The sequence below is a fragment of the Alligator sinensis genome, unplaced genomic scaffold, assembly GCF_000455745.1.
Source record: "Alligator sinensis unplaced genomic scaffold, ASM45574v1 scaffold103_2, whole genome shotgun sequence".
In the NCBI taxonomy this organism is placed as follows: Eukaryota; Metazoa; Chordata; order Crocodylia; family Alligatoridae; genus Alligator; species Alligator sinensis.
In genome coordinates, this window is record NW_005842166.1 from 60,553 (window position 1) to 74,512 (window position 13,960).

General features: G+C 51.8%; 1 protein-coding gene across 1 annotated transcript in view; it reads right to left on the reverse strand.

Annotated features, from left to right (window-relative positions):
* Nucleotides 1-9,833: 9,833 nt before the first annotated feature.
* The window catches only part of RAX2 (retina and anterior neural fold homeobox 2), a 13,705-nt gene continuing 9,578 nt past the window's right edge, over nucleotides 9,834-13,960 (reverse strand). Inside the window, exon 3 of the mRNA XM_006025752.1 lies at nucleotides 9,834-10,294. Coding sequence (XP_006025814.1) covers nucleotides 9,851-10,294 — 444 coding nt within the window. The 3' untranslated portion in view covers nucleotides 9,834-9,850. The remainder of the gene's footprint in view (nucleotides 10,295-13,960) is intronic.

The window sequence follows — 13,960 nt, forward strand, 5'->3', positions numbered from 1 at the left end:
CTGAACATCAGAACAGAGCCAGGCCCTGGGCCTCTTCATAGAAAATGAGGATTGGAAGGGACCTCAGGAGGACATCAAGTTCAACCCCCCTGCTCAAAGTAGGACCATCTCCAACTAGATCATCCCAGCCATGATTTTATCTATCTGGGTCTTAAAACCCTCTTTTTCAGGCAGATCTGCCATTGGCACAACCATGGAACCTCTTGCTCAGGCAGATCTGCCATTGGCACAACCATGGAGCCACCCGAAAAAGGAGCCTCTGGATTTGTTAGTCTGAGGACTGGAAAGCCTGGCAGTGACCATGTAGGTTGACCTCCTACCTGGCACAGGCCAGAGAACTGCACCCTGCCTCATGCCCAGGACTTTCTGGTGGCCCACGCAGGGTGTTAAGGAGAGAAAGCTGTGTCTGTAACAGCATTCCCCATACAGGCTCCTCTGTATGGAGGTCACAGGGAGCTGCATGTGGCTCATAGAGAAAATAAAGGTACAACCTGCTATAAAATAACCCTGGGCCTTCTGCGTGGGAATGACAGGGGCCTGCATAGCTTAGGGCAATGTTTCCCAACCAGTGTGCCATCAGAAATGAACAGGCGTGCCGCAGGACTTTGCCCTGGCAATAAGCTACCATAGGTATAAGGATGGCGAATGCCTTAACAGGTGTGCTGCAGAAAATTTTTATTAATGTAAGTGTGCCTTGGCTGGAAAAAGTTGGGAAACACTGGCTGAGTAGACTGGAACCAGGGCCCAGAGCGCTTCCCCTCTAAGTGTCTAGCTTGAGGTCCCCCTGCTGTGGGTAGCAGGGCTGTGTGGTGAGGGCTGGCCAAAAAATAGAAATGGGGGTCGGTGTCACCAAAAAATGTCATACTGGGGGTTTTAGTCAATTTTAGCCCTTTTTTGATTCAGTTAAGGCCGTTCCTTTAAAACAAATGACTGAAAACCTTCCATTGCAGAAATGCTGAAATGAAGCTTTGGGACTTTTCCCCATCTCTCTTTAAAAACTGGTCCCAAATCTATATCAGGCCAGGGCTGGCTTTGCCCCCAAACTGCATTTTTCATCCAATGAGTTATGTGCCCTAAGACTTTCAGCAGCTCTGGAGGGCAGTGACCATACTACTGCCCCTGTCAGGGCTGCTTGCCTGCTGGGCAGTCATCCTCTTGGCTGGCAGGCCCAGGTCCAGGACTCCCCATTAAGGAAGACTTCCCCCTGCTAGGTCAGGGTAATGTTGCCTCTCTGGTACTTGTCTGAACCACCCAGGGGATGATAAAACACTGCTCCATCTCCCCACCTGATACAACAACACATTGGTGCTACGCTGCACCAGTGTCATGCTCTCTAACCGTGATACTCACAGGACCAGAGCAAAGGGAAGTCTCCAAGGGGAACGAGCCCTTTAATCAGCTCTGTGGGCCCAGTGTATCCTGGGATGCCCTGAAAGCCACAGTGGGGTCCGTGTCAGAGCTGTTGCTGCAGCTAAGGAACATAAATCTACTTCCAGACACTCAGGGACTTAGGCAAGAGCATTAAGGAGGCTGCAGTGTCCTTGGCAGCTGGGCAGGAGGAAACCAAGCTGTTACAGTCATGCAAATATGAGCATACCCCAAATCGGCAGGAAGATTACAGGGACAAAGCAGGACAGAGGGTGCTGGCTCCTCCATCCCCGCCCGCCCTGAGGACTGAATGCCACTGAGATCCTGCCACCAGCCAGCCCTACACCTGCCCACACCAGCCTCCCAGCCTGCTGTACCTGGTGCCAGCAAGCCCTGCCTTTTCAGCACCGCCCGCTGCCAGCCAGCAACCTCTCCTCTGCAGGCACTGACAGCCCCGGCCATGGGAGTTGCTGGGAGGAAAAGTGGCCCTGCAGGTTGTGTGCTGCCAAGCCCCTGATGGCTTGCAGGATGCAGTTCATCCCAGCAGCTCTGTTCGAAGGCCCGTCTGCTGCCGAGATCAGCTGCCCACAAGGTGTTGCTGTTGTTGCAATCAGGTTAATTCGGGCACAGCGGAAATGGAGAGCAATAATCAGATTAGAGGGTGATTCCAAAGCGGGTGGATTACAGGGAGCCAGGGCAGAAAAATGAGGCTGCTCTGGGGCTGGAGGGAAGTGCCTCCATGTGGTTTTCATGAGTGAACCAAAAGCCAAGACCCCAAGACCTGGAGAAGCATTAGAGCTCCGCTGCTCACAGAGCCCAGCCCTGCTGCCCCCACCGCTGCTGGGATGCCAGGAGCCCTCAGCGCGGTGGGTCACCTCTTGGGAGGGACAGGGAATGGGGCAAGCAAGAGCTGCAAAGGACAGTGGCTGGGAAAAAAAAAAAGGGAGCAGAGTTGAACAATAAGTGTTTTCAGTTGTTTCAAAGTTTTCCATTGTATTTTATCAGCTTCCCCCCCCAACAAGGACAGAGTGAGGGAAGAGAGATTTTCCCCCAGCTGGAAAATGTCTGATCTGCTCTAGTAGATAAGTAGCTAGCTGCACAGGAACATTCGCTGTGACCTGAAATAGCTAAGAGCCCCTGGAAAGCTATAGCACGGGGTCCAGATCAGTAGCATTGTTAGGGTGGAGCAAGTGGGGCACCAGCTCTGGACACTGACTTAGAGGGGGCACCAGTCTGGTGCTCTTCCCCCCATAAGTTGGCCACAGCGGGTGCAGCCCAGCCATAGGAGCTAGGCTGCATCTCTCCAGGGAGGCGAGGTGGAATGACACTCCTCCTGAAGGCTTTGCCATGAGAGGCATAACCCTGCCCCCAGGGGTGGGGGGACAAATGGCACCAGGAGCCCCACAAGGAGGCCATGCTGCTGCTGGTCCCTCAGTGGCAGCAGCCCCAGCCCAGGGTGCTATGGCAGCAGCAGGAGGAGAGCCCCAGCAGGTAAGACTCCTCTTCCTCTCTCCTCTGCTTTCCCGTGGTCAACCTAATCCTTCCCCCTGCCCCCTGGCATTGGAAGAGCTTGCTGTGCCTCTGGCCCAAATAAACCCCCAGAGCTGCATCCCATGTAGGACTATACAACAAGTCCTAGTTTAAGGCTCTTTTGTTTCCACTGGCTCACGTGCAGAGGAAGGATGGCTGTGAAGGGCAGGTCATGTCCCGGGGTGGGGCAGGGGGAGGCCAGTGCGGTTCACGTGGCTGTGGCTTCTCTGGGTCCTCTCTCCCCACCATTGCCACACAGTCCTGCCTCGTGCAATGGCACTCAAGCCATGTGCCATTTTGCTTTTGAGCTGGTAATATGCAACTCAGCTCCTTTAAACAACACAAATAAGTGGTTACATCTGGAATAGCAAAGTTATTGGGGCAGCTATGTGTAAAGCACCAGCATGGAGTCATTTGCCTTCAGCTCGCGCAGCCAGCTCTGGTAGAAATATGGCTGGGCAGAGCAGCCCCAGAACTGCTGTGCTTCGTGCCCGGCCTCTTTCCACCAAGAGAGCCAGTGAAGAGCAAGGGGATTTACTTAGCATCTTCCCACAGCCCTTTGTGGGAACAAGCGGTGAGTTTGCCTTTCTGAGCTGGTGAGTCCGGTCAAGGGGGCAATTAAGGGGGAAGATGGGACTGGAGGATCCAGCTGGAAGGCTTGGCGGGAATGGTGCCCTCCACTCCCATCTCTCCTGGCCAGCCGTCCTTTGTTGGGACTCGAAAGGCTGCGGCAAGCCATGCCGGGAAAGGGTCCTGGTTCCGCTGGTTGCCCTCACAAGAGCTGTGGAGCCGGCGCCAGTGGGATAGGCCTCTCCAATTATGTCATGTGAAACAGCAGCCCCCATTCAGAGAAGCCCATCCCCAAGATCAAACCCCATTAGTTCCACTGCCATTGCTTCATTATCTCTGCTCAGGAGTGCGCCTCTTGACGGGGCTGTTAATCGAAACCTGGTCCCATTAGCTAGGCCAGGCTGCAGGGGAAGAATTGATTCTGCTTTTAATTGGTCATTAGAGGTTTAATTGTCATTAACGGGTGGGCCTGAATCCAGAAGAAACTAACGGCTAGGAACAAGGGGGAAAGGAGTCTAGTTTCATGGGATTAGGGCTCTTCCAGCCCTACCCATCAAAGCCTGGCCCAGGACCTGGGGCAGCTCCTTTGATTATAGGCAGTCCCCAGAGCTCGTGACCAGGACTCGTTTCCCTGGCCCTTGGGATGGCTTGATTGTCAGGAATCCCTCTGAGCCCCAGGGTTACTGATGGGCAAGCCCCTGAGGCCTAAATTCCTGAATGAATCCAAGTCTTCAGTGAAGGAGAAATACAATTGAGCATCCGCTTTTCAGAAAAGACCCTCTTCCATGTCTCTGGTGCTCTTGCTCAGTCCCACTCCAGAACCTGGGCTGCAAGGTCCACTCTGATGGGTGCTGCCCCGGACACAGTGACTTTTTCTTGGATTTTTAAAGGTATTTTCCTTTCCCCCATTTTTTTCAATAGGTTTTTTTTTTGGGGGGGGGGGGGGAGTATCTTTTTTTCCATTTTCTCCTTTTCACTCCTTTTTTCTTCCCATTTTCCTGTTTCCAGAGGCAAAAAGGTAAAAAGGAATAAAGGGAATAAAAGTGGCAGGGAGAAGAGCAAAATCCTCAAATGGGACATGACCCCTGGCAGTCTAGCATGCAGACAGCATTCTCCTGCGGAGCAGCTGGGGACAACCAGAGCCGGCTGTCACGCTACTCCGTTCTGCGTCTGCAGCTGCCACCAGCACAGCCACCAAAGCCATTTTAGATTTTCAATTATGGCCAGAGCTGGGCAAACTATTGCGGGCAAATTTTTGCCAAGTAATGTATTTTTGACTTGGCCACAAGAGTTTGTGAATTTGCCTTGAGTCCATGGAGTTTTTAGTCTAAAAGGAGCTAGAAAAAAAAAAAGTCAAAAAGTTTCATTTTGACACTTCAGGAACATACCGTTTTGATTTCTCCTTTGGAAATGGTGTTCTGTTTACCTACATTTAATCAAAGAATAAAAAGAGAGGACCCCCCCCACCAAAAAAACCCAACCCCCAGTAAGACTGTTTATTCAACCCTAACCAATCCTTTTAGTTTTTTGTTTCAGGTCAACCCCAAAACGACTTTTTATCACATTTTTGCAATTCAGTCAGCAACCTCCTCCCCGTGCCCATCAGTTATTCACACAGCTTATTCACATAGGCCAAGATAAAAACCTCTTGGCCTGAGGTCTGCACTTGACTGACACATCTGGCTTTGCAGCCTAATGCTACTTGGGACTTCTGGGCGCTCGTGTAACGCATGCAAATAGTAAATACGCAGTCTGGAGAAGCAGAGACTATGCAGAGCAATGAGATGGGGAAATGGCTGTAAAGGGCACTTGGGAGCAGGGGTGTTAATGGCCTATGTTAGGGTCCAGCAGACTCCAGATGGTGGCCCTAGGTCCAGCACTATCTATCTGAAAAGGGTCTGACTCTGCCTTTCTCCCATAATGGGACAGAGGGGAGCTGTGCCATGCTGGCAGCTCTAGGTAACATGCTTTGACAGGCTGCTCCTGGCCTTACCCCCTACACTACACGTCTGTCTTGCCACCCTATGTGACAGGCACAGGGGAGAGTGGCCTGTTATTTTGCCCTCTCTGCAGCTCCATTGAGGCAGCTGTTGCCTGTATAAGCGTTAGCCTGGGTCAGCCCTATTGCTCATACCGTCTTCATGGCAGGGAGGAGACAGGGCTCGGCTCTCATGACTACAGAGATGCTTCTGTCCTGGGGCTGCTGGTTGTAGATCGACCTTGGGGCTCTCCCTAGCTCAGTCCCCATGGGTGAGGTTTCTAGGCACTGGGATTAGCATTTGTAAGACTCCATCCCAACACCCCTGGGTGAGGTGGGACCTCTGTAGCAGCCGGACCCTGTGGGGTTGAGGGGGAAAGGCTCCTCAAGACTACAACCCGCCTTGGACTGTGCATCTACACGGAGATGGAGCCAGCCCTTCATCTGGGAATGCTGGGTCTGTGCCAGAGGGAGGCAGGGTGGGAAGGAAAGGCCCCCTTGGAAAACTGTTAGCAGCCTTAGGGGTCTTCCTGTCTTCTCTGTGCAGCATCTGCTGTTGCTACTTCACTCCCCACCCTGCTCCTACTCAGCTGCCATGTGGCAGGGGGGTAGAGCCCTTGGAAATCATAAATGATCTGGAAAATAGGCCTCAAATCACACCAACCTGGCAGGGAAACAATGGGGATGGCCCTCACCCAGCCTCCTGGGGCCAGCCCAGACCGCTGGACACCCTCCTCCTCCTCCTCCTTCCTGGCCCCAATTGTGGAGCTCTGGGAAGGCGGCTGCCGTTCCTTGCAGCTCCATCTGTGTTTCTTTGAAATTCACATTCTCAACTATGTAATTACTGCAGCTTTGTGTGTCCAACATGTGGCCTTGCAGTCACTGCTTGAGAGCAATTAGGAAAGGCACAGCCCCCAGGCGGAGCCCCCTGCACCGCTCCAGAGTGATTGGAGACCAGATTCCCCTTGACAAGCAAAAGGGACATGACACTGCCTGTTAAAAATATAACAATACCAGCTCCCAGCCCAGGGCCTGGGAGAGACTTTCACTGGAAACTTGTGTCAGGTCACCCATGCACGGAATATGGAATTAGTCCTGACACACAATAGGCTGAGGTGGAGAAGGGGTGCAGGAAAGAAAGGAAGAAAGACTTTGGAGCAAAGAGTGGGGTTGAAAGAGCACGAGGAAGAGCAAAGCAAAAAACGAGGAGACGTGAATGAGAAAGAGATCAGATGGAGAGAGGCAGAACTGAGAAGCATGAAGAAGAGGGGACTGGGAAGGGCAGAGATGAGCACATCGAGGGCACAAGCAAACCCTGAGCCCATCCCTGTCCTTATGGCTCCCTGTCCGCAGGCTACAGTGTCCCCCACCCCCTACTCCTTGCAGAACAGTCCCTGCTGACTTGCAGCTCGCTCCTTCCCCTCCTGAGAGGACTGGGAGGGGCAGAGATGAGCACATCGGGGGGCACAAGCAAACCCTGAGCCCATCCCTGTCCTTATGGCTCCCTGTCTGCAGGCTACAGTGTCCCCCACCCCCTACTCCTTGCAGAACAGTCCCTGCTGACTTGCAGCTCGCTCCTTCCCCTCCTGAGACATGCGTGGGGCTGAGGTCTCTGCCTGGTGGGCTGTCCAGCCCCTTGTTGCTTTGCCATGGATGAGCACAGCAGGACAGTGGTCAGGACACCTGTATGGCAGCCTTCATCCCCAGCAGGCAGCCGGCTCGTGGGACACTGCTCAGTGGCCCTGTGAGATGTGTGCTGTCTAAGGAGCAAAATGCAAACGGAGTGAGACAAAAGGAGTGATGGGAGCAGACCACAGGCTGGGGGGACAGGGCACCCACTCCAGTTGGTTAGCTAAGTCCCGGGGGTGGCCTAGCCATGTCAGCAGCCAGGCGCCCTAATTGCAGCCAGGCTAGATATTAAGGCCAACTCCTCGAAGGAATTTAAGGTATCTAACTGCCTCTGAACCTAAGGCTACTCAAAAGCCTGCTAAGGTTTGGGCCTAAAGCACCAAGCAGGAGGGGGCAAAACTAATGAAGGAGACCATTCTCCCTAAAGTCCCAGGACACCTGTACTATTTGTGCATGACCCTGGATTAAGTCCTACACTCTCACAAACTCACAGGAGGCTCATAAGCAGAACCAAGGGTCACCTTTGTGGTGAAGGCACTGGCCTGAGATTCAGAATAGGTAAGTTTACCTCCTGTTTTTCCTAGAGATTGCCTGTATGACTCTGAAGAGGCCACTCCATCCTTCTTCCTCCAATTTCTACCTACTTGCATTGTGAGATCCTTAGAGCAGGGCCCGTTTCCTTGTCATGTACCTGTACAGCACCCAGTACCATGAAGTCAGGATCAGATTGGGCACTACCATAAAACACATCATCAGTATCCAGCAACGTCACCTGGGGAACAGTTCATTTGGGTACTGCTTTCTGGGAGGAGAGTGGAGCAGGGGCCCCTGGAGCCCAGCAATATGTCATGAAAGGGAACCAGCTACAAGACATAAATGGACCGATATTTGGTAAGAATCAAGGTGAATATTAGGGAAAACTGCCCCAGTGGAAACGGTCTCCAAAGGGAATGGGTGGGGGCAGCAGAGACGTAACTAGGACCTCTGGTACCCTGGGAGGTGGGGAGGCGAGTGCCAAGCCCCACAGTCTTACATGGGCTGTTGCTGCCCCTGCATGAGCTGCTACTGCCACCCGTGAATCAGTGCCAAGACAAGTGCCCTGGGGAGGCAAGTGCCAAGCCCCACAGTCTTACCCCCCGTACATGGGCTGTTGCTGCCCCTGCATGAGCTGCTACTGCCACCCGTGAATCAGTGCCAAGACAAGTGCCCCACTCACTCCACCTTCTTTATGCTACTGTGGGGCAGGGACACTTCAGTTCAGGAACGCTGCAAAAGTTCCTATAGGAAAATACGGACAAGACCCAGCAAAACTGCTTTGTCTTCCCATTTCTGTAATTCAGAGCACAGACCTGGAGCACTCTTCAGTAAAACAAGTTCCCACAAAAAAACAGGTGTAATTTTTCAAAAGAATAATGAAAGCAGATCCAGCACTCTGGGCAGACTCCATCTCAGGCAAGTATATCCTGTCTCTCTAACCTTAGTCTCTTGCCTCCCTTAAAACATGCTGTAGTGCTGCTGTCAGACCGTTCTCCACACCAGAGCTCTGTATTTTAGTCATCGGTTAAATTAAGCAATTCCTACATTAAGCACAGCCTGTAAGGAGCACCGAGGAACCTTGAGACAAAATATGCTTATTAAATTATTACTAATAAACCATCTACTATTGCTGTATTAGCAGTAAAAAGAGTGTGCTGGAAGGTCCTGCACCTAACAGCGTGCTTTGTTTTTTGGAGAAGTTATCTCGTGCCTCAGAACAGACCCATCTTTCATTGCATTTCTCAATAGAGCCACCATCATTCTCTGACACCGGTAAAAAACCCCCAACAAAAGTTGTTCTCTAGGAAACTAGATCATTTCATTTTGATCTTTTTAAAATCTGCAACATATAAAAAATGAGTAAGCGTAAAGACAAAGGGGCTGAGGAACAGCTATCCAGGAAGGGAAAACACAGTCTATCCAGTCCAGGGAGATTACAACAGGCTGCCAGAGATCTCTTGGTTTAATTCACAGGGACTCACCAATTTGTGTGAGTTCAAGAGTCCCTGTGGGGGCCTGGCAGATTTCTATTGCCAGTCATTGGTACAGAGGGCTGCTTGTTCCACTCGCTGATGCGAGAAGCCAAGGCTCCCTGAAAGGCAGGGCTCTGGAGACACAGGACCTCCCAGATGGGAAGGCCAGCAAATGTCACCCCTGCATGGAGCCCAATCCTGTTCTCACACCTCGCACTAGGCAATTAGCAGCCTGGGAGAATTGTTCTGGTGCAAGTGCTAGGGCAAGGGAAGCTCTGGATCAGGTCCTCAGCTATTGTAAATTGTCATGGCTCCAGCCAAAGAACGGGTCCTCTGCAGCTACAAAGAAAATGCAAGCTCAAACAGGCATGGTGCTGTCCACTTGGCTTTGTGGAGGTGATAGTCACAGTAGCTGCTCTTGAATTCTTCTCTCCTTTGTGCAGGTCTTGGGTGTCTTGGCCTTTTCCTAGACTCCATGGTCGCTTCTTTGTTCGTGACCCCAACTGATTCAGCCAGAGGAGGCTTCTAAACACGGGGCAGGGCAGAGAGGAGGGTTCTGCCCCCAGCACTGAGCTATGGCATTGAAGGTGTGTTAGCAGCTGGGCAAGCTGCTGCATAGTAGGGTCCTAGCAATTTCCCCCCCTTCTCCTCAGCTGGGGCCTCACGGTGTCCAACATCTATTCAGTGCAACCCAAAATGGAGACCAGCCAAAGTGACAGGCGTAGGAGATTGGAGAGTTGCAGGGAAGAAGGGAAGTGACCATTTATCAAATAGGCTGCCAGGTTTTGTCAATGGTCTGAATATGCTCCTTGGCTTTCATCCGTAATGATGCAATGCTGGAGCTTCTCTGGTCGACGTCTTCCAAAGGGTACTTGTCCACAAAGGTGGTGGCACACTGGTAAGAGGTGGGTGCCATGGGCTGCATGGTCTGAGACATTGGTGGTGGGCTGTTGAGGAAGGAGTGGCCAGCGTAGGCGGGCTGCAGGGCTTGGGTAGGTCCCATGAAACCTGGAATGCTGTGCACCGTGGTAGCGCTAGAGATAGGGGAAGTCAGCCAGGGGTCCAGAGGTAAGGAGTTGCTCATAGGCCCAATGTTGGCGGTCATGGGGGGCCTATTGAAGGACAGCATGGGGGTGTCATGGAGTTTCATTGAACTGGCTTCCATTTTCTCCTGCCGTCTCCACTTGGCTCGTCTGTTCTGAAACCACACCTGCAATGGGAGATGCTGAACAGTGATTAACTGCAGGTATACCTATGCTGCACCAACTCACACCAAACTGAATTTAATTAGCATTCAGCACAACAGCCATAGACATCCAAGACTGTAGGATTACTGCCCACAGTAGCCATCTGGAGAGAACCTAGAGTCTCCTGTCCCCAAATCACCCCTGCCACCCACTGGACTAAAGGAGAATCCTGCCATACAGGGTCTATGATGCACAGCTGAGCAATTCCAAGTCCATTAGCAGAGGGCAGAGATAACATAGCCACATACACAGTGCTTCCCCATCCTGGTACCAAATGAAGACTGGGAACTGAAGATGCTGTGTGACAGCTGAGCGCCGTTTCCATAATTACCCACAGGTCAGTCACCTCTGTTGGTTAAATAATGCTGAGGGGCTTCCTCACACAAAACTCTTGTGGGTTTTCCAACTCCTGACACACAGTTCTGTATAGTGTCCCTCTGGCAAGCCTCATCCCCAAGCACTTTATGAGTAGCTAAGAGGAGGGAAGGAGGCTGTGAGGTGTGGTGTGAACAAGAGGAAAAACAGAGGTGTCCAGGGAAGAGCCATTTATACAAAGATGCTTTACCCCAAAGCTGCTGCTCAGACCAAGGTGCTCTTACCCTGGGGCACCTGAGGTTGACTTCTCTAGTTTAGACCATACTTCAAGGCCACCCCAACTGACGTCCTACACTGCACAAGCCAAAGGGCTTCTCCCAGGACTCCTGAGGTCTAGCTTTAGTTTCCAGGCACTGGGCCCTGTTTTGGCTTTGTCTGGTAAATTAAAGAACCCAGCCCTATCAGCAACCTTCTCCCCATGTAGGTATTTATATCCTGTAGTCAATCCACCATTATCCTTATGTAGAACATGCTCAGAACCATGTGGCCTTTCACTGTCCCTTGCCTCCATCATCCCATTCATTTAGGCTCCCCCATGCAAGTCTGGCCACGACTCCTGCTGGACTCCATCAGCGCCACTCTTCACCGCTGGGGACCTGCTCCCTGTCTACTTCCCCACAAATACAGGCAGGTCTGAGCCTTTAACTGCATGTTACGCATTAGGCTTCTTCACAACTGTAAACTCTTGCTTTAGAGCATGTTTCAGGAGCATGCACTTCCACTGCAAAAAGAAGGACCAGCCAGAGGTGTCCCTCCTGAATCTAGCAATACATCTCAATCTTGGCCCTGCGGCCTCACTCCTGTTATAGTCTTGGACCCCACCCCCACCCCCAATACCACTCTGCTAGTATATACCACTCCTGCTAGTATATATATACTCCTGTATATACCACTCTGCTAGTTCACCTCAGTCCTAAAGCTTGTTATTCAAAACAGAATGATAAAAGACAATATGGCAGAATTTGAACAGCACAGATTATGCAAAGGAAAATTCTCTCTTAATGCTCTATTAGAATTCCTTGAACTTTTCAGCACAATAGCGGAGAAAGGAGAAGTGGTTGATAGAATTTATTTGGACTTTCAAAAGGCCTTTGACAAAGCCCATCACAAGAAGCTGGTAAAGAAGCTAAGTAGTAATTGAGTAAGAGGCGAAATATTGGCAGGGATCAGAAACTGGTTTGGAGACAGAAAGTAAAGAATAAGAGCAAGTAGTCAAGTTTCAGCAGGGCAAAAGTTTAACAGTGTGGGCCTCAGACCCCAGACTCCAAGGCTGCTGTTCACTGATCTGGAACTGGGGGTGAGTAATGAGGTAGCAAAATTTGCAGGGCACCAAATTATTTAAACTAGCCAAGAATCCAAAGGGAATTAGAGAAACTTTGGAGGGATCCTTAAGGCTAGGATGGAGAATGACATGGATGATACCTTAATGTCCTTTAATGCCAGGGATTACATGTGCAGTAGGCCTGTGTGAAGCGGCTAGTATTCGCTTCGGATTCGGATTCGGCCGATTCGGAGGACAGTGATTCGATTCGGTGATTTGAATCGCTGTCCTGATTCGATTCGGCTAAATCTCTGAATCAGCCAGGCCGATCCCCTGCCCGCTCTCCCAGCCTGGCAATAACTGCCCTGTCCAACCCAGCTCCCGGCTCTTTGGAAAAAAAAAAGTCCCAACTCACCAGGTGCAGCATGGGGCAGTGAGGGGCAGTGGGGATTGCTCCCCGCCTGGCAAGACCCGGTGAGCACCGGGGCTTTTTTTTTAAATGCTGGGAGCTGGGGCAGGCGAGGCCAGCCATGGGGGGGCTGGGGGAGCTGGGGGGTCAGAAGGGCTGGCAGGGGTCCCTCCATGGACCCCTCCTCCTTCCCCCACTTCCCCTGCCCCTAGTACTTACCAACTTGGAGTTGGCTGCAGCTCTCTACTGCAGCCACTGGGGACTGCCCAAATCATCAAACCTCTCCGAATCTTTTCCAAAGATTCAGAGAGCTTTGAATCAGCGACCTAACGATCGAAGGGAAGCTGGGTGACACCGACCACGAGTTGATCACCTTCACCATCCATGTAAAGCTGTCAAGCCAGTCAGCAGTACAGAGGTCCTTGACTTCAGGAGGGCTGACTTTGACAAGCTCAGGAGACTTGTCGGTGAGGCCCTAAGGGACCATGACCCCAAAGGGAGGGGAGTCCAGGAAGGGTGGTCACTTCTCAAGGGAACGATCCTCGATGCACAAGCTAAGGCTATTCTGTCTTGGAGGAAAGGCAGGAAGAGGGCACAGCAGCCCCCTTGGCTCAACAAGGAACTAGCGGTCCTCCTGCATCTAAAAAGACAGACCTACAAAGGATGGAGGACGGGCTCCACCTCCAAGGAGGAATACTCTGCACTGGTCCAGACCTGCAGGGAGCGAACCAGGACAGCCAAGGCTGCGATGGAACTCCAACTGGCTACAAGTATCAAGGGCAATAAAAAGTCCTTTTTTAGATATGTGGGGAGCCGGAGGAAAAGCAAGGGTGGACCCCTGCTAAACCAAGAGGGGGAACTGATGACCGACGCCCAGGGAAAAGCCAACTTGCTAACTGGGTACTTTGTGTTGGTCTTTCACAAGTCCCATGAGACGTCCCTGCCCATTACGGGACAGGGACGCCTAAGTGAGGGTGGTTCCTTGCCCTCCATCAATGCTGACCTCATGAAGGAACACCTTGAGAGGCTGGACACCTTCAAGTCAGCCGGCCCTGACAGTTTACACCCCAGGGTACTCAAGGAGCTGGCGAGCATCATAGCCCAGCCCCTGGCACGGATCTTCGAGAGCTCCTGGCGCTCTGGTGAAGTGCCCAATGATTGGAAGAAGGCCAATGTGGTGCCTATCTTCAAGAAAGGGAGGAAAGTGGATCTGGCAAACTACAGGCCCATCAGCCTGACCTCTATCCCAGGGAAGGTCTTAGAAAAAATCATCAAGGAAGCCATCTTTAACAGACTGACTGACGGCAACATCCTGAGGGATAGCCAGCACGGGTTTGTTGCGGATATGTCATGCTTGACTAATCTCATTTCCTTTCACGACCAGGTGACCTATCACCTGGACAAGGGGGAAGAGATTAATGTCATATATCTCAACTTTAAAAAAGCCTTCGATCTGGTATCCCATGATCACCTCTTGGCAAAACTGGCCAACTGCGGCCTCAGGTCCACCACAATCCTCTGGCTGGGGAATTGGCTCCGTGGTCGGACCCAGAGGGTGGTGGTTGATGGAAGTCAATCGTCATG